Raw genomic sequence first — 23,656 nt, forward strand, 5'->3', positions numbered from 1 at the left:
TTCGGACTCCATCGGGCATCCAGAGAATAACACATTGTTACAAAAGTTTGAAAGTCCAAATAAAAGTAGGCAATTTATTTGACAGAAACGATTATCATCAATTCCAAAATTCATAGTAGATTTTCTCCCAACGGAAAAATGTATAATGATCACTTTTACTAAAAATACATAGCATTGGAAAAGTTATAGCCGGTCAAAAAGCACACGAGGGAGCCCCACGCTCTCTTGAGGGGATCGCAGAAAACACCTCTATCACATCATGACTCACATCATCATTGTTATGCAGATGATACTCAGTTATATCAATCGATCAAGCCAAATGAAACTCATCAGTTAGCTAAACTCCAAATGTGCCTTCAGGATGTTAAAATCTGGATGACCTGTAATTTTCTGATGTTAAACTCAGATAAAACTGAAGTTATTGTTCTGGGGCGCAAACACCTCTGTGACGCATTATCTAAAGATATAGTTTCCCTGGATGGCGTCGCCCTGGCCTCCAGCACCACTGTGAGGAATCTTGGAGTTATCTTTGATCAGGACATGTCGTTTAAGTCTCACATTAAGCAAATTTCAAGGACCGCCTTTTTTCACCTATGTAATATTGGGAAAATCAGGAATATCCTGTCTAAAAATGATGCAGAAAAACTAGTCCATGCATTTCATTTTCTAGGCTGGATTACTGCTCGAAAAAGTCCATTAAGACTCTTCAGCTGATCCAGAATGCTGCAGCACGTGTTCTGACAGGAACCAGGAAAAGAGATCACATTTCTCCTGTTTTAGCTTCACTTCATTGGCTTCCTGTAAAATACAGAATTGTCTCACCTACAAAGCTCTTAAAGGGATACTTTGCGATTCTCGTTCAATACAATTTTGTTAAATTCAGCAAATATTTCCTCATGGGTTGGTAGCGCTTGGTTTTTCATGTGCTCTGAAAAATAATCCGGTTTCCCTACACAGCCTTGGGTCTGTAAATTGAACACAAACAAAGGTGGCGGTGCTCTCAAAGCAGTCGGACAGAGAATGTAAATAAACAGCAGCACATTCGAACATGCTGGACTTCTTACGGGACTCTATAGCTGAGAAGATGACTGAGAAACAGCCAAAGAGGGAAAGGTCTGTTATATGACCAGGTGAGGGGAAGACCTGTGTTAACATCTGGAGTTTCAATGCTGGATAAATGTATGAGATTAGAAAGGAATGATGATCAATGCTTATGTTGCTCTGTTTCTGCTGGACAGGTGAGTAGGCTAACGTTAGCTTTGCTGTTCCACAAAAAAATGACAAGTTCAGTATTACCGTCTTGTCTGTTGTCATGTTTGTGATGATCCCAGCTGGTTAGGTGTGTATGTGTACAGGTGAATAGAGAGAAAAGGTACAGGAATAAGGCTTGTTCAGCAGTAAATGTACAGTAGAAGTTACAGATGCTGGATGAATCAAGACTGCAGCTTCTCAGGACTCCACTTGGAGGCTGGCTTGACTGACTCAGTAGCTCCCGTGTGTTGCTGCAAACTGTAAAATAAAGAGTGAAGGAGGTTAGCCCCAAAGTATTTTTTATAAAAAACTATTTCAAGTAACTCTCTAGTTAGGGAGGGGCGTTCCGAAGGAGTAGTGAGGGGACTGTTTGTTTGGTTGTTGGACTCAAATATCAACAAACGCTCTGCAGAATCGCATATCCCTTCAATGGCTCCTCTTAAAGGGATACTTTGCGATTCTCATCCAATACAATTTTTGTTAAATCTACTTTGTTAAATAGGTAGCTCTCAGTGTTTTGTCTGCTCTGAAAAAAAATCCGGTTTCCCTACACAGCCTTGGGTCTGTAAATTGAACACAAACAAAGTGCTCTTCTCCCCTTTCCCGTAGTCTTGTGCTTTCTCGTCCCTCTCCTCTCTCCTCCTATCACTTCCTGCAGGTTTTCTGGCTCTGGAGCTGCGGAGTCTGGATCTGTGGTTGCGGGTCACCTGCTGCCCCCGTGTTCCTGCTCGACACCCTCTCTCCCTCTTCAATGCTTTCCAAAATAACTCATAATTTCTGTTGATTCTACTCAAACACAAGCTGTAACACGACCTCATGTAAATGAGGTCTACTGACCAAAAAGAATTGTAAAACCTGTGGTGATGAGGTGGAAAGAAGTTGGCTAAAAAGCTGTAATTGATACTTCATGTTTTATAATCAGTCATGCCCGACCGGACAAAAGTGAAAATAAAATTATAAATAATAAAAGTGAAATTACGAACACAGGGTTAAAGCTGGAGGACCAAACTGCTGTTCTGTTTGACTTGTTGTTGTTGACATCTCCTCATTTACCATTGAGTGAAAAATCTCAGACACATCAGACTTCACTCTGTCCTCAGTCATCACACATGGAGAAAATATGGCCCCACTCTGCCACATGGGGGCGCTGTAACCAAAGTCTTTCTGCCTGGTGAATCCATCAGTCTCACAGCTTTAGATCCATTTTCATGATGCTGAGTGGAGAAATGCTCTCTGTACATTGGAGGTTGTATTTACAGTTTTCCTCCTCAGAGGATATTCATGCTTCTCAAAATGATCCATAACTCATCTCCTCACAACACCTGATGCATTTCTTGTTGTTTCCCCACAGAAGTCAAACACACCTGAGCCGGTCTCTTCAGGTGATCCAGTGAAACACTGAGTGAGTCTCTGTGGTCAAAGTGCATCACAGTGTTTTTCTAACGATGTGGATCACTGTCACGTGTTCATCAACACGCTCACCTTGCAGGTAACAGTCAGAAGCTGTCCAGCAGAAACGTCTCAGTGATCTGGGTCATCACATGTTGTCAGGTGGAGTTTCAGGTGAAGCTCGTGTCCAAATGCCAGGGAGGAACAACAGGTGGGACAAGTGGACGCTGTTTGACTCCTGGCTTCCTCCGAGCATCTCTGAGAGGGAGGAGACACGTGAGGACGAAGGACTTTTATTCACCACACGGGACGTCCTCCCTCGCTGCAGCCTCATTTACACTCCTCACCTGTCACAGGTTTAGAAATCACTCAGTGTCAGTTTCAGATGGCTGATGCTGCTGCTCCAATACTGATCTCAGATCTGTGTCTGTGTCAGGGACAAGAAGCAGCAGTTAACTACTGAAGGACCAGAAGAGACACATCAGTGGCTTATCCTGCTAAATTCAGCTTAAACACACCTTTTAAAAAATGGATTCAACACATTTGATCTTTGGTTTCTATCACTTTGAAAATAATTCTAGGAAAACTTGTCAGAAACAAACACGTCTCTCACGGCCACTTCAGCATAAACGCACTTTCATGACCCACAAGTGTTAAATATGGAACAATGAGGACAAAAAGAAATGACTGTTTGAAATGAACTGAATCACCAGAACTCGTTTTAAGGCTGTTTGCAGTCTGGAGAACAGAACAGAGTCTCCAGCTGCTGATACAGTAACGATGGTTTGTGAATCTCTGCGGGACAAAAAGCTTCAATCTGCTAAGCGCTTAGCAACAGTAACTAAGGGGGCGTAAAGCTCCACGGGGTCCCGCAGCGCTCCTGAATCTGAAGAGCTCCGACAGTCACAGAGGAGACCTGCTGGATCTCAGAGACCAGGACCAAGAGCGGGATGGAGGAGGACAACCAGGACCCGGAGCCCCGGAGCAACAACGTCCCCGGAGGACAAACAGCAGGCTCGAGCTCTGATAGCACCGATGTTCAGGTCAGTGTTCATGAACACAGCTAGCAGCTAACAAGAAGCTAACGTGGCGTTAGCTCGGCCTGGTTCCGACACGTAGCTTCATATTGACTGTAAACAAGATGTAATGTAGCAGGATTCAACAGTGGAGCCATCAGAACCCCGTATCTCTACAGAACCCACACTTAATGTGACGGTCGGAACCGGAGAGGAGGAGGAGGAGGAGGAGGAGGTCTCTTGTAGCATGTAGGTGTTAGCATGCTAGCTAACTTAGCTTGCTCAGACTGGACAAAGCTGAAGTTAACTTCCGGTTAGGCAGTTAACAGAAAGTTTCGTTTCTGACTGACTGATCCTCCGTGTTTTGCTCCTCTTACTGTTGTGAAAGCTGTTAGAGGTTTTAGATGAAGTCTCAACGCTGTCTAAAACCGTCTTTTTTATTTGTTACAGTAATATAAAGGGCAATTTAAATTTTATACATGGGACCAGGCCCTGATCATAAACCACTATGCCTCGAGCTGTCAAATCTGGACTAGATTATTATAGAGAGGCTAAAGTTTCTTTTAATGCACAGATTCAGAATTGTGAACCTTTATTCTATTTGTGAAAATATTATATTTAAAGGGGCATTATGGAGTTTTCAGCAGCCAATAGCAGTGTGGTGTTAAGATTTTCAACCCGGCGTGTGCTCGCTTGAACTCATGAGCGAGCATAACCCGAGACGCAACCGCGTTCATACAGAAATCCTGCAATAAACACAAACACCAGCGTGCAAGCTGTGACTTTTCAGCCTCTGTTACTTCAGCGTTCCCGGCTCAGAGGCAAATCAACTCGAATACTCCCGGAAAAAAGGCAGAGTGACAACGTCAATAGGGTCATGGACCTTATCCTTGCTCGTTACATGATAGCGTTACAGTTATTGTATTTAGCTGACGTGATACATGCTGCTTTTCAGTAACTAACTTTACTATTTGTGTATCTTTCACCAGAGGCACAGCTACAGAGATAGTGAGCTGGATTGAATATTATAATGAGATTGTGTCACACTTGATAACAGTTCGACCGCAGTAAATAACTTCACTGTAGTGTTAGTGGATGGCTCTTCCTCTGTGGTGTTGTCAGTTTTGTTGCAATAGCCTATTGGATATAGTGTTTTCCACAGGATTTTGTGAGACTATGGTTGGTAGACACCGACCCTCTAGGGGTGTCTGGGGGTTTGCCCCCGTGGAAGAAATATGTATACATTTTAAAGTTAAGTGCAGTAGTTTGGGGCACTAAAAACAAAATAAAGAGGCTTAATCTATGAAGAACTTTGAACTCTTATTAACAATTTTGTACGCCAGTAAAGAATTTGATCATAAACACGCTGTATAGATGATGAAACGGCAAAAAAAGTCCACTCATTTAGGTAATGATTTTCCAGCAACTGTAAACCAAAGAGTAATTTGTAAGCAGTGTTGAGGGTACAAAGTACAAAGTAACGCATTACTGTTGATAACTTCAGTAGTCACATTACACTTACTAATAACATAACCATTGCGTTACTTGCAAACTGGTTCTTGAACTATCTGCACAACAGGAGGGGAGAAAAATAAATCAAACGTCCCTTTTCGTGTGTGTTTTCGTAACACTTTTCCGACCTCACCTTTGATTTCGGCGCCAGTTCATGTGTAAGCTGAAATTGCAGAGCTGCCAAAGAATTCTTTCGAGGGGTGCAGGTATTCATATTGTTTTGTGAAAGGACATCGATACCCTCTGTGGCGAGACTCTTTAGCCTGGGCAGTCTTGTACTGGCTCTGAGGAGGAACAGGTTGACTGACAAACAATTTGAGAGACTCCTGCTCAGGGTGCGAGCTACAGAGGAGCCAGGGGGAACTTAGCTCCCCTTTAATAAGACATCAGCTTCCCTAAAAGCATGATTTGTGATATTTTTGGGGGTCTCTAAAATATTGACAGCTTGCTTTATTCACATTAATCTCTATATTTCTCTGTCATCATGGATCATGCGGAGCATCAGACTTCATCCAGCCAGAGGGAACGATCACCGACCATCTGCAGCGGGCCGGTCGCTCCGTGATCTCCTGTCCTGGTCCGCCCCACTCCCTCTCCGGTACGGGTTGTGTCGCTAGTACGACCGACACGCGGTGAACGGTTCAGGATCGTTCCCTGTAGCTGGATGAATATTACACATGATCCATGTTAGGGCTGAACAATTAATTGCATTTGCGATATTATCGCGATGTAAAAAACGAGATTTCCTAATCTCAAAGGCTGCGATTACACTCTGGTCACATGACACCCAAGAAGTTGATGCTTTGTCTGCACCTTACGCTGTACCTTGCCTTCTTGTTGTACAACGGCCTTACGCTTGACAGAAGCTGACACTACATAAACTTAAGTGTCACACAAGGAGTGAAAGTAGCAGCTGCCCCCCGTGGGTAACGTGGTCCTGGTGGGTGAAATCGTCGGGCCATCCGCCGCTTTGACGGACAGGAAAAATGCACAACAGAAAGACGTGTAGTAAGGTAAGCGTATAGTAGCGATTGGCGCCTGCGTCACACACACAGCCACCAGTCAGCTCAGAAAATATCTGTAAAACAGCATTTCAAACTAAATGCACAAGTCCTTAAGAGGCCCAGTCTGTCCCGAGTTACAGCCCGGTTAGAGCCAGTGCGCTGCTCAGCCGTATCGGAGGCTGCGGGGGAACTCTGGTGTTATAGGAGAATTACTAAGCTTGTCTATTAAACACGAGAGGCGACTCTTGGTTTTATTTTCGGTGGCAAACTTTTCAATGGAACCTAAAGTATTTTTTTGTTTGCTTACTGCGATCTAGAAAGATGAACTCCTAAGAGATGGAGATGAACTGTGGGTTTTGTATTGAGCGCTTTCTGTATAACACACTGTGGTGAACTTAGTTTTTCTTGTGGTCTGTAGGCCGACCTGATGATATTATATCATATTATTTAATGCCATGACTTGACTCGAATTATCTACCTCATATTATTATTGTTTGATATATCTTCTCCACCATTGCTCATAATAATAATTCTACCTAATTCTTCATAACACAAGAAAGTGTAGTTCTATCTAATGTTGTGTTGGTCACACTATACACCGATTTACTGCTTGTCCATTTTGAATAATAAAGAAGGTTATGAGCTTAAAAATTAATCGCATATTAAATCGCAATATTGGAGAAAAAAAAATCAGAAATCCAAAAGTAAAGTAACTTGTTACTTTCAGCAGTGAGTAATCTAGTAAAGTAAGGCATTACTTTAAAAAAGTAACTACTAATGTGTAATCCATTACCTTTTTTGAGAAACTACCCCAACACTGTTTCTAAGTACTTTCCCTAACATTGTAATTTACTTTTAATGGACACATGTAACATGTTTAATACTTTCTGTGAATATAATGCAATTAATCTTTCCACACTGTACACGTTGAGTTAAAACCTTATTTTAAAAAACAGATTTTGTCATGTGTATCCTCCATCTTTGCGCTACATTTACCAAGTCCGACGCAATTTGATAATAGCCTGTCTTCAGGTAAGCCTCTCATCCTGTAACACTCGTTACGAAGCGAGAAAAAGACAGAATAAAGTCGCTAACTGTGCATTCACACCAAATGCGAATTTAATCCTCGCAACCCACAAATACCACAGCTGTATGAAACCAAAGTAAACATTTTGCTGTGATTTATTTGCAATAAAAAAATCTAACTGATGCTGAAATAACTACAATATGATGCCGTTTGTTTGTCAGGTCTGTCAGCAAGACCGCAGGACAACAATTTCTAAAATGTTTTGTTTTTGAATGGAGTTTGGATCGATCAGGGCTATGCTATGCTAACAAGTTCACAGTAAAGAACGATAGCTGGAATAAAGTTACAGACACATATTATTTGAACTCACCAGGTAGTTCAACTTCCTCGCTTTCTTTCTCCCAGTAATGTCCAGTTTTGTCCGTTTTATATATAAATATGAAGTAGTAGTGCAACAGAGCTCTGGGTGCCAACCAATGCTAACGACAACAGTGGAACCGGATGTGCACGGAAGCTAGCAGCTAGCTGCTGAGAAGCTGGAGTGAAGATAAAGCAACTTTGTAATCCCCAAAACTAAAGTAAAAAGCTAATTTAATAAAAGCAGTTTACTCTGAGCTCCTCCTGCGGTTAAAGGCGTAGTTGTCAGAGCAGAATCCAGCAATCCTATGGGTGTTTATTTGTCCAAAAGCTGCAGCGCTGCTCTGTCCTCTGCTTAGTAGCTCTCCGCCGGACAGCGGCATTTCAATCACCTGCTCGGCCTGGCCCTCTCCACACAACGCTATGAAGCCGTTGGTGACGTCCAGACAATCTCAACGCTGATAGGCTGCCTCTCATTTAGCTATCACCTTTTAAATTAAACTTGAAGTTGTTTAAGCCATGTGCTAATTAACAGTCAGGACAATAAAATGAATGCTGCTTTTAAAAATACATCTTTTATAAGTGTTTCTGCTGCAGAAACAGAAACAGAAAGTTCCACTGACATCAAGTCCTGTCATGGACCAAACGGGTATATACAGTAAGAAATAGGTGTCTGTGCAGCGCTGTGCGAGCACTGATCTGAACAGTTGATCTGCTGTCTAGTGACGAAGCAGCTTACATGTCGGTACTGCAACACACTGGGACAAACTGACACTATTTTAATATACGAAGACGGTCATGCATTACATTTGCCAAATTTAGGGACCAATAAAAACAATTTTGTAGCGATTCACAACATTTTTATAGTTTCCTCTTACTCAACACCTTACAAAACTGATTTTGTTAATGGGAGTTTGGGACGGATTAGCCGCTGACAGGAGAACTGCTTTTTTCTTTAGAAAGTAAACATGTCTGTTTTGTAATCTTGCGAACTCGACAGCAACACGTTCTCCAACTGTGAATGTTGCCATTATCATACATCTTATAAAAGTTAGAGCACATTTGCAATGTAAACAGGAACAATGTGCATCATAATTATTTGCCACTCTCAGTGCCATTAACAATTAATTGACCAATCAACGGTACAGCTCATAACTAGAGCCCGACCGAAATGGGATTTTTAAGTCCAATACCAATTTTGATATTTTCATTGCTATAATATTATTGCTATAATAATAATGATAAACAGGCCTCTCCTACATAGGCAAATAATTACATATGTACACTGCTCAAACAAAATAAAGGGAACACTTAAACAACACAATGTGACTGCAAGTCTGTCACACTCCTGTGAAATCAAACTGCCCACTTAGGAAGCAACACTGATTGACAATCAGTTTCACATGCTGTTGTGCAAATGGAAAAGACAACAGGTGGAAATTCTAGGCAATTAGCAAGACACCCCCGATAAAGGAGTGGTTCTGCAGGTGGTGACCACAGACCACTTCTCAGTTCCTGTGCTTCCTGGATGATGTTTTGGTGACGTCTGAACGCTGGTGGTGCTTTCACTCTAGTGGTAGCATGAGACAGAATCTACAACCCACACAAGTGGCTCAGGTAGTGCAGCTCATCCAGGATGGCACATCAATGCGAGCTGTGGCAAGAAGGTTTGCTGTGTCTGTCAGCGTAGTGTCCAGAGCATGGAGGCGCTACCAGGAGACGAGGAGGCCGTAGGAGGGCAACAACCCAGCAGCAGGACCGCTACCTCCGCCTTTGTGCAAGGAGGAGCAGGAGGAGCAGGAGCAGCACTGCCAGAGCCCTGCAAAATGACCTCCAGCAGGCCACAGATGTGCATGTGTCTGCTCAAACGGTCAGAAACAGACTCCATGAGGGTGGTATGAGGGCCCGACGTCCACAGGTGGGGGTTGCACCGTGCAGGACGTCAAGATTGGTAAATTCGCCACTGGCGCCCTGTGCTCTTCACAGATGAAAGCAGGTTCACACTGAGCACATGTGACAGACGTGACAGAGTCTGGAGACGCCGTGGAAACGTTCTGCTGCCTGCAACATCCTCCAGCATGACCGGTTTGGCGGTGGGTCAGTAATGGTGTGGGGTGGCATTTCTTTGGGGGGCCGCACAGCCCTCCATGTGCTCGCCAGAGGTAGCCTGACTGCCATTAGGTACCGAGATGAGATCCTCAGACCCCTTGGGAGACCATTTCCTGGTGCTGTTGGCCCTGGGTTCCTCCTAATGCAAGACGATGCTAGACCTCATGTGGCTGGAGTGTGTCAGCAGTTCCTGCAAGAGGAAGGCATTGATGCTATGGACTATCTATCCATCCACCAACGCCACGTTGCACCACAGACTGTCCAGGAGTTGGCGGATGCTTTAGTCCAGGTCTGGGAGGAGATCCCTCAGGAGACCATCCGCCACCTCAGCAGGAGCCCAGGCGTTGTAGGGAGATCATACAGGCACGTGGAGGCCACACACACTACTGAGCCTCATATTGACTTCTTTTAAGGACATTACATCAAAGTTGGATCGGCCTGTAGGGTTTTCCACTTTGATTTTGAGTGTGACTCCAAATCCAGACCTCCATGGGTTGATAAATTTGATTTCCATTGATAATTTTTGTGTGATTTTGTAGTCAGCACATTCAACTATGTAAAGAAAGGAGTATTTAATGAGATTATTTCATTCATTCAGATCTAGGATGTGTTATTTTAGTGTTCCCTTTATTCTTTTGAGCAGTGTATTTTAGTCATGCAATAGTTATTAGGCCTACCTTACATATAATCTGCCACAATGACTACTTTCTAAAACATGCCACCTATGATACAGTGACACAGAGGAAACACTGCTGTTTTAATTAATCTACTATATGACTGTCTACAACGAGGACCTGCAACTTTCACACTAACGTTTCACACTTAAAAGAAGTAGTAACGTTAGAGAACTTTGTTAGGTAGGAAGCCGTGTTAGATGTACAGCTCACTTTTATTCACAAGTCCGTTCTGGTTTAATCATTTCTGACACGCTGACTGTAACTAAAGTCAAGCAGCTCGCAGATATATTTAGAATCCATCAAACACTATAGTTTAAACGCTCATTTACGTTAGTGCTCCTCCACTGATAAACACGGCATTGGCATTGTGGCTAATTTAGCAACGGAAAGTTATGTTAAATAATAGTTAGAAGTAATGAACTAGGGAGAAATGAGAGGACTGACTACTGTTTCAGAATAAATCCACTCCACACTCCACACTTGCTTTGTACAGTAACATGCGTTGTTGAGGAAGAGGCTGAACGAAAATTACCCGAACCTTCCGGAGGATTCTGAGGAAACAGTTCGTATTCCAGTTGCTAGTGAGTTAGTGAGCCAATATTATATAGCTGCATACCTCCAGTACTGCAGCTACATGATATTGTCCTGTTTTTCAAACTAAAAAGCCATGTTGATTTTCAAGCTCAAGCATTTAATCAGGCACAGCCATTGCCCACGTGTATCTGCTGCAGGTTTATCAAGTATAACACACAAAGTTACACAAATCGGACTCTTTAAATATCAAAATCAATATTTTTCTGTTTTGGTTTTAAGACAGAAAGACTAAAAATGATTTGGTTTTTGAAACAAAATAAGCAAAGAACGAACCATACACAGAATCTGCACTTGATTCTTAGATGCCTTGCCACATGGACAATTCTGAATTCAAATGCCAAAAATAGATATTCTAAATGTTAATAAGATAATGTTGATGGAACGCAAAAGCTGGAAGTGCAGCGCCCGTCGCATGTGGTGTGCACATAACAGAAACCAGTGTTCCACAGTATTATGTTCCCCCTGTATTTGGCAAACCACCACTGCTGGATAAATGAGCCCCACTAGTAAAATCTGCTAATCTCTGCTCTGAACTGCTTGAAAACCGCTCGTTTGTAGTCCAGCCGCTTCCCTTTCATCCCTTTGACCTTACAGGGATGAAAGCAAACACCTCGCCAAGCGGTTAGTCTGACACACCCTCAAAAACACCAGTGGAAAAACACTGAGCTGCAGCACACACACCTCTCCTACATTTATTTATTCATTTAGCTGACTTTTATCCAAAGCGACTTACAATTGCTATATATGTCAGAGGTCGCACGCCTCTGGAGCCACTAGGTGTTAAGTGTCTTACTCAGGGACACAATGGTGGATGTGTCACAGTGGGGGATTGAACCCGGGTCTCTTTTGTTGTTAGATACTTTTGTTACAGATTAGTAACTCACCACTCTGAAACTCTTGCTCCTTAACTAAGAACTGCATATGTGCAACTCCCAACAAGGATCATTTAGAGGCAAGATGCATCACTACATAGCTAAAACGAAGCGTTCAACACAAAAGAGTAGCTGCAGCAATGTGCAGTATGACAAACGTATGTTGTTTTTTTTTTTAATTAGAACATGTAAACCTGTTCTGGTACAACCCCTAAATAAGATTTTCAACCTGAAAAATGAGCATAATACCGCCTCTTTAATTAAGGACGGTTTTGTTGGACCCACAGAAGATAATCCACAAATGTGTACTATGATCTACAAATATTTCACTATCCACAAATATGTATTTTTACATTTGTCTTGTGTTAAATCATATCCACAAGAAGTAATTTGTACATGTGCACTGGGTCTTGCACATTTGTGCAGCACTTCCACATTACTTTGTGACATGTGTGACTTCCCTTTTATGCACTTGTGGAAAAGTGTGTCAATACCTGCAAACGTGCACATTTATATTTTTTCATATTTTAATGTTGTCATCTCGTCACACCCCTGTTCAAAACGGTAGTCCACAAACGATGAGTGACGTCATGGAGGCTACGTCCACTTCTTTAATACGGCCTGTGCTACAGGCTGACAGCTTTTGTTTGAGCTTGTTTGAAACCTTTTGCTATTACCAAGCAGGTGGATTGATTGAGTATTGGCTTTAACTTTTTTTGCATGTGGATTTACTTCACTTCATCTCCACAGCAGATTGCCTGCGTGTTTGTGTGTGTGTGTGTGTGTGTGTGTGTGTGTGTGTGTGTGTGTGTGTGTGTGTGTGGAGGAGCCGACATAGAGTATGGTCAGAGGAGGAAGCCTGATAATAATTACTACATTCATTCATTAGGGACCTGTTTAATAATGCATTTTGGTGCCCATTGCTAAATAAAATTAGTTTTTGTTAATCATTGCATTTCAGCCATCTTTTGTGATGTGTTTATTGCACATGTTCATATTGCGATGAAGATTAAAAGGCCCCTCTGTGGACAAACCCCTGCAGTTTGTGATTACAGGTGTTAATGCATTAGTCATTCTTGAACATTGTGGTTTATGTTCCACAGATGCTCTAAATGTCATTTATTCTGCTGGATAGCTCGCTCCACCATGACATCTCACTCACTGTCTTTCTCTCTGTACGTCTATCTGTTACAGAAACTGAGAGGAAGAGAGGGAATCAACCGCTGTCATCACTGTGATAAATCCTTCTCAACATCTGGATCTTTAAAGATTCATCAGAGAGTTCACACTGGAGAGAAACCGTACAGATGCGACCAGTGTGGGAAAACTTTCACTCGATCAGGTGAACTAAAAGTCCACCAACGTGTTCACACTGGAGAGAGACCGTACAGGTGTGACCAATGTGGTAAAGCTTTCACTGCATCAGGTGAACTAAAAAAACACAAACGTTTTCACACTGGAGAGAAACCGTACAGCTGTGACCAATGCAGCGCAGCGTTCACTACATCTGGTTGCCTAAAAATCCACCGACGTGTTCACACTGGAGAGAAACCGTACAGTTGCGACCAATGTGTGGCGGCGTTCACGACATCTGGTTGCCTAAAAATACACCAACGTGTTCACACTGGGGAAAAACCATACAGCTGTGATCAATGTGGAAAAGCGTTCACAACATCCGATAAACTAAAAATTCATGGACGTGTTCACACTGGGGAGAAACCATACTGGTGTGAGCAGTGTGGAAAAAATATCCCTACATCAGCTGAACTAAAAAGGCACTGTCGTGTACACACCGGAGAGAAACCGTACAGCTGTGGCCTGTGTGTGAAAGCTTTCACTACATCAACTGACCTAGAAACCCACAAACGTGTTCACACTGGAGAGAAACCGTACTGCTGTGATCAATGTGGGAAAGCTTTCACTCAGAGTGGTTCCCTTAAACGTCACCAACGCAGTCACAGTGCTTCATTTTAACTTTTTCATCATGCTACAGGATTCTTCTCTACAAACTGAGTGATAAACAACAATAACTGTATATTTTTGAGCAGCACGTCATGGCTACAATAACATACATTCTACTGAGTAGGGCTGAACGATTAATTGCATTTGCCATATTATCGCAATGTGATAAAACCAGATTTTCTAATCACAAAGGCTGCGATTACACTCTGGTCTCATGACACCCAAGACTAAACCAGTCTGCAGAGGAAGCATCAAATTTGCACGTTACGCTGTAACGTTGACTTGTTGTTGTACAATGTAGCTGACACTACAGAAACTTAACTGTCACTCAGGGAATGAAAGTAGCTCCTGCGGATAACTTGGTGGTGGGTGAAATCTTTGGGCCATCCGCCGCTTTGACGGACAGAAAAAAAGACAGAAAAGAAAACGGAAAGACACGTGTAAACGTATTATGGCGATCTGCGCCTGCATCACATCACACACAGCCAACAGTCAGCTCAGGAAATATCTGTGAAACAGCATTTCAAACCAAACTCACAAGTCTGAAAGTGGCCCAGTCTGTCAAGAGTGCGCTGCTTATCAGCATCGGAGGCTGCGGAGGGGCTTTTATGGCGTGTATGAAAATGTCAGCCTTATTCTATCAGCTCGGCTGACCTCGAAGTTATCCATCGATCCTGCTTCGTTACAGCCCCTGATTCACTTGGATTTTCACTTTTAAGGAACAACTATTCTCTCTAAGTAGTAGAGTTGAATATTTGTTCATGAATTATCTCTATATGCGTTTAGTTTTTATTCTACCTATGTACTTCACTATAATAAAGTATTATTTTCCCACTGTCCATTTATTTGTGAAGTATTTCCTTGATTACGCGTTTCGTAACAAAATGTTAAAAACTTGCCTATTGCTGTTGAGAAAAGTCCAAGGTGATTTCATCAAGACTCCTGTTTTGCCCAACCAACCCTGGCTGGATCAGCCTTCGTAATCACCACATGACCTCAGTATGACACTGAGTCAAATGATAACAGGTGGAGATGGTAACCTTTTTCTATGTTCACAGATGCTCTCTGGTGTCAGATGTGAATGTCCTCCTTGATCTGTCTCCTGCTCGGTGACTGTTGTTGTCGAAGCGAATTGAGCTCTGAAGCTTGAACCAATGTGGATTTTCTCTCGTGCTCTCTCAAAATGCAGGCATGCTGAGTAACGTTAGTGTGGAATAATCAAACACTCCTCTTTCTTTTAGCGGCTCTCTCTAAATCTTGCTTGCTTCTCTCTCTCCTTTTCACTCTCCTGCTCTGTCTTGTTCTGTGTTAAATATTTAGGTATTTCTCTTTCTCCTTAAGTCGTTAGCTGTTGTACTTATTCAGCCGCACGTAATCTGTGCAGACTGACCTGAGGTACCTAAGCGGTTACCATCTCCACCTGAATACATCCACCTTTTATCATGTGACCGTGCTGGACTAAAGTCATGTGATGAGGAAGTTCAGTTTGTTTAAGAAGGCCATGGGATGTGGTCGAAAGCTCCAACAAAGAGGTAGTATGTGAGGCTTGAGTTTAGACTCATTTATTACTAGAGTGTCTCATCACACCCAAGTTTATTACAGATTTGTTCCCAAGGTCAAGAATGAACCTCCACCATTGCTGTTCTTGTGCTGCAGTTAAACGTATTTTCATTAAATAATCTGTATTTACTGTTTTTATTTTATGTTACTGAATGAGGTTTTATTTAGATTGAAAGCAAAGCCAAATCCAGTCGATGCGACGCAGATTTCACTCAAGTTGACAACAGTCAGTTTGAAGTGTTTCATCTTAAATCAAAGATTCTCTTCAAGAGGTTTTTCTTCGAAGCAGACTGAACCTCTCAACATGGCTCCTACATCAACCCATGCACCATCTCCTCTGCAGGTTGTTTATACTGTTTGCAAGAGTTAATGTGCACTTCATGTATTTCTTTTTGTTCATGTGCTGTCTGTGCTGGAGTTGCTGTTGCTCTGCGACACTGTAGGGGGCTCTGTGGACACATCAAACAAGCACAGAGGAAGGCTGCTGGAGAGAAAGAAAGCAGGAACAAACAGATGTGGTTATTTTTTCTTTACAGCGGCTGTATGTCGCTGTCGTGAAGCATGTGTGCTGTTTTCGATTTTGCTTTCTCGTTGTTCTCGTCTTTATAATTATATTTGTGCCCTGCAGGACCAAACATAAAAACATCAACCAGAGTGGTCTGTAGTTGCTGTAAAGTAATTACTGTAATTAAATACTAAAATAGTTAGAACGGCTAATTTAGTAATAAATTTAATCAGTTCAGTCAACTCCAGCCTGTTCTCCACAGATAAATGACTAAATAGGTTGTTTGTGCAGCTTGTTATCTTTGCAACACAGTCAGGAAATGCATGTAGTGTCAAACACAAGGAGTAGAATGTCTCTAATGGAAAAGCGCCAAAAGTGTAATTTCTTCAGTGATGTAACATAAAAAGATATATATATATTTACAAAAATATGAAGCGTGTACTCACTTTTGTGAGATGGTAATAACCCTCATATGCTTATATAATCACTGCCGTGGGTTTGATATGACTGGGAGTGCACAGCAGACAATGGGGTCAGGTACCACTTTGCTGCTCTCTTTTGTAGATGCGACAGCTCCCTCTGCTGGCTGTAGAGAGTGATTACATCTACCTGTACTTCACCTGTGCAGGCCGACTGTAGGAGAGTGTTGGGTGATCTTTCTCTGGCGTTACTTTGTGTAACATGGAAAACACATTTTGTGATGTTGCCCACTCCGCTCTACAGATTTCCTTAAAGACAGTGAGTCAAGTTTTAAACCCTTTAATCCTCCGTGTATATTGGATATAAAGAGAGATAAGGCAGAGTTTGTTACCTGGGCGGCTTTCTGCTCAGGTGAATTGTGTGGAGTTCAGACCTGCATCAACATGTTCAACAGCTCACATTGCTTGTGGTGGGAAATTACACAATTACATTGCCTCATGTAAGCAGAATTTTAGGGCACTTGTACTTTACTATTTCTAGTATTTCTATTTCATGCTGCTTCTACTGTACCACATATATCTGACAGCTGTAGTTCCAGGTTAATCTTCAGATTACCATGTTACCTGTACAACATGTATGTATGTATGAGCCATGTAAGCCATATTTTCATCCAATTGTCACGCAATTTTTTTTTGGCTACCAGCCATTTCTCCGCGCTGAATGGGAATATCCAGCAAGATGCTGACAGTGGAAACAGCTCATCAGACGTGAGTTGCATGTTTGCTACATCCGATCTTATTTGGCAAAAGTGTCAAGCGAGCCTAAATACTTTTTCGCGAAACGAAGGTTTTTTCCCCCCGGAATTTTGCCAATTCCATCAACCTTTTCTAATGTGATACTTCAAAATGTGCAAAACAGTGATGGAAACATGGCTTTAGATTAAACCTCCAACATTATGTAAAGTAGTTATTATAAGCTCCACCAGCTGAAACACTTAAGATACAAGTACTGTAAACACTTCTGTAATTGTAATTAAGTTTTTTTTGAATGCAGGACCTTCACTTGCTTTGGAGCAAAGATGTTTTGTAAGAAGATGTGAATAGCTGTGCAGGGAGGGACACGGGTGGGGCTCAAGTTGTTTTTCTCTGAGACTGGTTCAGCTGCTCTCCAAGTGAGAACAGACGTGTCAACAGCTCTGCTGCAGTTTATTTATTGAGCTTTAAGAATTCCAGTAACTACAAGTAAATACAGACCATTCACCGTCTACATTATTGTCAGAGACTGAATTAAAAACAAAGAGACATTAAAAAGCAGCTTCTGAAAGCAGAACAATAAAGAGCTTTACAACAGAAACAAACAGAAACCATCCCCCAAAATCTACAATATGACCTGAACACAGAAACATAAACCGCAGTCTGATATAATGCAGCATGTATCACGATCTGGGCCCGTAGTTTGCTGTGCCGCAAATGGGATTTTGGATGACGATGTAGCCAAGGACCAATCACTGAATAGTTTTCCTTATTTAAGAATATTCTCTGATGAATTCACATTGAACGGTGAAATTCCTAAGAGGAATTTATATTCAACACACGTTTAACAATTAAGAATTTTCAAGAGAATACATTATGATATACACATTGGAAATGAAAGATAAAAAAGTTGATCTTTATATGAGTGCCATAACTACTCATGTGAAGCCGGCTATTTGCATGAACTGTGTTTGCTTCTGTCGGATTACTGGGGGGTGTTGTTGAGAAGTCAATGAAACGCGTGACAATGTGTGGAGCTGTAGCATAAGTGCTTTTGATGGTTGTGACGGGCCAAAATCATCAGCATTGCTGCATTTGTCCTGATGCAAAGAAACAAAGTGTCATCACCACCTTCAGTTTAACTGAAAATGCATTACTGTGTAAAGTCAGTGGTGAGATGACGTCCCTCACCAACTCGCCGACATAATTTATGCCTGCGCTGTCTGACCCCGCCTAATTACCTGTGTGTCGTCAAATAATTCAGAAATTCTTCCCCTCCTGAAGGATTTGCGCATGTCTCTGTCTCCACAGCGCCATCACAAGCCCCTACTGGCATTTGATAACTTTATTTCATTCTTAAGTTTAAAAGTAGGAGTAAATTTCATGAATTCTCAGCACTTAAGACTCAAATGGCACTTTGAGAAGCTTGATGAATACCGGCTAACATCAAAGGTGGAAACTGCATGCAGCAGTGTGAGAGACAGAGGTTCAGTGCCCCAATGTGACCCATCCACCAATGTGTCCCTGACCAAGACATGTACCCCATGTTGCACCAGAGGCGTGCGACCTCTGACATATACAGCAATTGTAAGTCGCTTTGGATAAAAAGCGTCAGCTAAATGTGAATGTATGTATTTCATTTTCAGAAGCAGGAATCTGTTACCTTAAAAGTGATGCAATTTCTTTCTTGCTCTCTGTGGTCATGCAGAAATATTGTATTTTTTTCATTTATTAATAGAGGTTCTCACATGTTATTTATATGTTTTTATTCTCACCTGTGGACTACAACATATTCGCCTGTGACTTGTTGTTCGGTTTGCTTTGTGTTTTTCTTTTTCATCTTTGTGTGACAGCAGCAGGACACAAACGTTCAGGGGCGAAATAGATGGACTGCAGATGGTCAGTTTCTGTATGAGCAGCAGGTCAGTATGAATTAATCTCTGTGAGGACTTTATATTTTCTACAGATTATGAAACGAAAAACTACAAAGGCAGCAACAACAACAGCAACAAGAAGTGCGCCAAGTAACACATCAACGACTAGTCCGACATGTTCTCTGCTATGAAGGAAACTCCTGTTTCCTTCTGCTTTTCTTACATCCTTGTTTCCTCTGAACTTTTTTCCTTCATCCATCTTTTCTCTGTCCTTGATTACTTTATCTTGGTTTTCTCCAGCTGAGATGTTTCCAGCGGTTTGACCTGCAGAGCAGAAACAGGTGTGAGGTATCAGCTGTCAGCAGGTGAACAGAATGTCAGACATTATCTACTGCACTTTGATCACATGACTCGTAGCAGCTGTTTCCTCTAAAGTCTCATCAGCAACATCTTTCTAAAACACAAACATCTGATCTGTGATGTTTCTCAGCTCAACTACCAGGAAGCAGCTTCACCTGAGAGACAAAGAGACACTCTGAGCTCCACACGCTGACCTGAGAGACAAAGAGACACTCTGAGCTCTACACGCTCACCTGAGAGACAAAGAGACACTCTGAGCTCTACACGCTCACCTGAGAGACAAAGAGACACTCTGAGCTCTACACGTTTACCTGTTACTGATAGAATGATGATGCTGAAGGGATCTATTCTGTACTTGAAGCAGCGCCACCCGGCCCAATCACACTCATATGTTCCAGCGTCGTTGATGGTGACGTTCTTCAGAATCACAGAAAAGTTTCCGTCCTTCAGCTCTGGATCTTTCAGCTCCACTCGACCACGAAAAGATGGATCCAGGAATCTTTCAAATGACATATTTACTCGGAAGTACATGAGAGGTCTATCTAACCACGGCTTAGTTCTCATCCAATGTAGATCTGATTCCATGTAACGACTGCGAACCCGACACTCCAGAGTGGCGTCCTCTCCTGGATCCACCTTCAGCTCCTGTGTCTCTGAACAGAAAGAGAAAAGCCTCCAGTCAGGACTTGTAATGTTTCCTGTTGTTCAAACATCTTTTGATGGAAGCAGCAGAGATCAGGTCTCTATAAAACAGCACATGTGAACTCAGCAGCATTTCAAACCCTGTTCTCAGACAACTTGAGTCCCAGCTGCAGAAAGGAGAGACTAACTCCTCTGCTGCAGCTGCACGCTGACTTCATGTTGCTCATTTCTACAGCTGTCAGTCAAGTCGTCCTCCGCACCATCAGACAGGAGACATTTTACTTTCATCTGCTTTCTGCTTGTTTGGAGATTATTGATTATTGATATTATTTCCCATCTGAATACAGACATCAGCATTTCTGAGCCTGAACAAACAGCTGAAATATTAAACATGTGAAGTTTATTATTTCCTAGAAGCTTTGAATCTTTGTCCTTGTTTTCCAAATGTGTCCCCAGTCTGTCCGTCATCTACTCAGACTGTGTCTGAACTACTTCTACTGAGGAAAGAGTCCCTACAGTATGAAACTGCTTTACTTCTCAGAGAGACAAATGAAGCTGCTGGATCTGCATGGACAGACACCACGAGAGGGGAGAGGACACATGTTGGTCTCTGCGGTTTCAGCAGCTTACAGAGTCAAATTCTACAAAATAAGTGTATATTTAATGAATATGTTGTAAGTAGGAATGAATTTATAAGTTACAACAACAGCAGGCTGATTATTAAAAGTTATAGTGAGTAATTGTTGTGTAAATTGTGCAGACTGCAGTCATTAACTAATTCTTAAGTGTAATTTATACTCCTGCGTCCCATCGACGGTGTACCCTACGCTGTCACCTGACGTGCACCTCCTCAAAAATGTAACTACACGTCGAGGCGACACAGACCATAAGCACTGCGACTGGTCAGCTGGGTAGCCTCGCAATGCCTCTGAGCCGACAGTAAGTGCACCGTGCTTTGAAATAACTTTTACTAGCGGCCAAACCAGCGGCTGTAACGCAGTGGATCAATATATGTGATCGTCACAACCCGAGCGAAATGACATGATGATAACTTTTGAAAAGGCTAAACCAGCCGCACGTATACAATTTTACCCTCATTCACGTTAGCGGAGGGCTAAACCGGAAAATTAGCCTGTTCGGCCGGCACAAGTCAACACAGTGGACGCTGTAGCGCTACCGCCGACTAGCGTTGGTTGGTGTAAATGCAGAGTGACCAAAACCACCGACACACAAGTATAAATGCATGGCTACGTTCATAGCCTACGGTGTAGCTACGCGTGTAGACGTAGGGGTGATGATGGCGCATAGATCAGATGCTTTCCTTTGGTGTGGGAGACCTGGGTTCGATTCCCACTGTGAGACATCCACCATTGTGTCCCTGAGCAAGACACTTAACCCCTCGTTGCTCCAGAGGCGTGCGACCTCTGACATGTACAGCAATTGTAAGTTGCTTTGGATAAAAACGTCAGCTAAATGAGTAAATGTAATGTAGACCCTACGCAGGAGCATAAATGAGCCATAAGGTCAGCTAATGAAAGCAATACAGGAAGTTTTACACATTTCTCTCCTAATGATCATTAAACAGAAGGTGAATCCATAAACCAACATTACCAAAGGTAATTAATCAATCATCTAAATCATCAATAAACAGAGAGGCCTTTTGTCACATTTGTTTTCATCTCTGAAATCTGGGTTTGTACTGCTGTATATATGTAAAACACACACCTACACACACACACACCTTACCTATTTTGGCCAGAACAAAGATCCATGAAAATGAGAACAAAACCACAAATGTTAACGCAGCCATGACTTAAACCAGACTGAGTTGTTCTTCCTGGTGTTCAGGTGTTGCCTTTAATTGACTCTGGACCAGCTCCAAAACCTCTGCACTGGTTTTAACTGGCTACCTGCAGGTGTGGGATTTCCAAGAAGACTGAACTGTTGCTTCTCCTCCAGTTTAGCATTAATATGCAGCAAATAGGCTCTGAATACAAGTTTTATCACACATTATCCTGCAGTTATAAAGATCTTAGTGTTGAGTGTTTATTAACTTTTATAAGATGTCATGATTTCTCATCTGTTTACACAGCAGCCTCCACTCATGGCTGCAGGAGGAGTTCTTGTTGTTAACATTCATACAACTAACCTACCGTTTGTTATAAAGCATTTTATGAACCTTCGCCAGGATCCAGATTGTGGATTCAGCTCCGCTTTTAACACCATCATCCCGGCCCTGCTGCAGGACAAGCTCTCTCAGCTGAACGTGCCCGACTCCACTTGCAGGTGGATCACAGACTTGAAGATGGGAAAACATGTCTCTGATCCAAAATCAAGTCAAAGTACTGCCTCACAGTACAAGTATTTACCGTATTGGTCCAAAAATAGGACTTAAAAACTGACCTCGTCTTAATTTTGGGGTCTAATAATAATATATAAAATAAAAATATACTATAATAATATACTCCCACAATAAAAGATGGCGCCCAATATGGGCATGTTGCTGTGACTCCAAAGTAGGTCAAGTTAACCAACAGCTGAGGATGAGCTATGATACCATGATAGGTTCTTGTTTTTAACATCTTTAAAATAAAACAACATTTTCAATATGTTTTTAAATATCCTTTTAAATGAAATGGTCACATTTAAAGTACATTGTACATTTTATTTAGTAATAATTTAAATGTGACCGTTTCATTTAAAAAGATATTGCAGATATTTAAAAGATGTTAAAAACAACAACAAACCTTGTGTTTTTTTAATCAATGTGTTTTATTAGAATTATTTTCAAAAACATTATTTTCCTTATAAAAACAAGATTTGGTCTTTAAAGTATACTCTACAAAAGAATACACTGGCTCTACGTAATTAAAATGTAGGTAACAATTTGCATTAATTTAAGTAATTCCAACTCAAGCCATTTATGAGCGCATCTCATGAGACATTTATAGTTAGACTAACTCACTTAGCTTAGTAACAAACGTGAACAAACGTTCTCTACAAGCAACCAACTTTATTATAATTTAAAAGTTTTGGTGTTATTAAGTGGTCAAAATATTTGATTTTAAGTTATTCCAACTTCTTTATTTTACTTTCATTCTACTCAGAAATGTCATTGCAAATTGTTAGCATAATATTTTGAGTATAATCAACTACAGCTGTGCCTGAATTGGAACCAGTGTAAAGGCCTCTTTTGTTCTTTCTTAGCACCACCTAGTGGTGAACTTTTAGTGAGGACGGCATAGTGCCCGACTAAGGATTTACATAGTCGAATCACAATTGTCAAGTCTTGCCTATAGTCGACTGATCATCGAATCATGTGTCTGTGTGGCCGTTTTGATAAAAGTTTAGTTGAAAGCTTTATGTAAAAATACAGTATATTTAAAAAGGAAACGCCGACACCACAACACGAACAGCTACTCTGAGCCCCAGGACTCACACACAGGTTCTTTTAAATCGGGGGTTAGAGCAGAGCAGAAACCACACAGGCTGAAATAAATTTAACAATTTATTGCTACAATTAAGGCCGAACTAAAACCAGTGTGCCGAACTAAAACCAGTGTGCTGAACTAAAACCCGTGTGCTGACACAGGTTAAAAGAGAGCTTATCCTATGGCTCGCTCCGTCAGCCCCTCGGTCTCCACCGCTTTTCCCTACAGCAAGGAAGCACTGGCGAGTGTTGTGATCTCGTTAAGTAGCCCACACCCTGTACTCCACGTTCCCGACTCTGCAGCCTTCCCCTGTCCTGGTCCAAGTTCATCGGTTAAAATAAT

At 41.9% G+C, this 23,656-nt stretch overlaps 2 protein-coding genes across 2 annotated transcripts; one reads left to right on the plus strand and one right to left on the minus strand.

Annotated features, from left to right (window-relative positions):
- Positions 1–3,498: 3,498 nt before the first annotated feature.
- Positions 3,499–14,609, plus strand: LOC119912683 (zinc finger protein 239-like). The gene is made up of 2 exons (XM_038731971.1): positions 3,499–3,683; positions 13,003–14,609. The coding sequence occupies exons 1-2, from the start codon at positions 3,591–3,593 to the stop codon at positions 13,780–13,782; spliced, it is 873 nt and encodes a 290-aa protein (XP_038587899.1). The 5' UTR covers positions 3,499–3,590; the 3' UTR covers positions 13,783–14,609.
- A 2,865-nt stretch (positions 14,610–17,474) lies between these two features.
- On the minus strand, positions 17,475–21,693 carry LOC119912716. Its single transcript, XM_038732008.1, has 3 exons — positions 21,630–21,693; positions 19,553–19,894; positions 17,475–19,205 (listed from the first exon to the last, which is right to left on the minus strand). Exons 1-3 carry the CDS (start codon positions 21,691–21,693, stop codon positions 18,931–18,933), a joined length of 681 nt encoding a protein of 226 aa, XP_038587936.1. The 3' UTR covers positions 17,475–18,930.
- Between the last annotated feature and the right edge of the window lie 1,963 nt (positions 21,694–23,656).

This window comes from Micropterus salmoides, unplaced genomic scaffold (genome assembly GCF_014851395.1).
Source record: "Micropterus salmoides isolate LMB-PRFRI ecotype aquatic unplaced genomic scaffold, ASM1485139v1 Ms_hic_scaffold_2, whole genome shotgun sequence".
In the NCBI taxonomy this organism is placed as follows: domain Eukaryota; kingdom Metazoa; phylum Chordata; class Actinopteri; order Centrarchiformes; family Centrarchidae; genus Micropterus; species Micropterus salmoides.

What these genes read in the sequence shown, in the direction of transcription:
- LOC119912683 (XM_038731971.1), top strand. Translation starts at nt 3,591, where the DNA reads ATGGAGGAGGACAACCAGGACCCGGAGCCCCGGAGCAACAACGTCCCC. An exon ending in CTGATAGCACCGATGTTCAG is followed by an intron (nt 3,684 to 13,002) that starts GTCAGTGTTCAT and finishes TATCTGTTACAG; the next exon opens with AAACTGAGAGGAAGAGAGGG.
- LOC119912716 (XM_038732008.1), bottom strand. Translation starts at nt 21,693, where the DNA reads ATGGCTGCGTTAACATTTGTGGTTTTGTTCTCATTTTCATGGATCTTT. An exon ending in CTTTGTTCTGGCCAAAATAG is followed by an intron (nt 19,895 to 21,629) that starts GTAAGGTGTGTG and finishes CTTTCTGTTCAG; the next exon opens with AGACACAGGAGCTGAAGGTG. An exon ending in CATCATTCTATCAGTAACAG is followed by an intron (nt 19,206 to 19,552) that starts GTAAACGTGTAG and finishes TCTGCTCTGCAG; the next exon opens with GTCAAACCGCTGGAAACATC.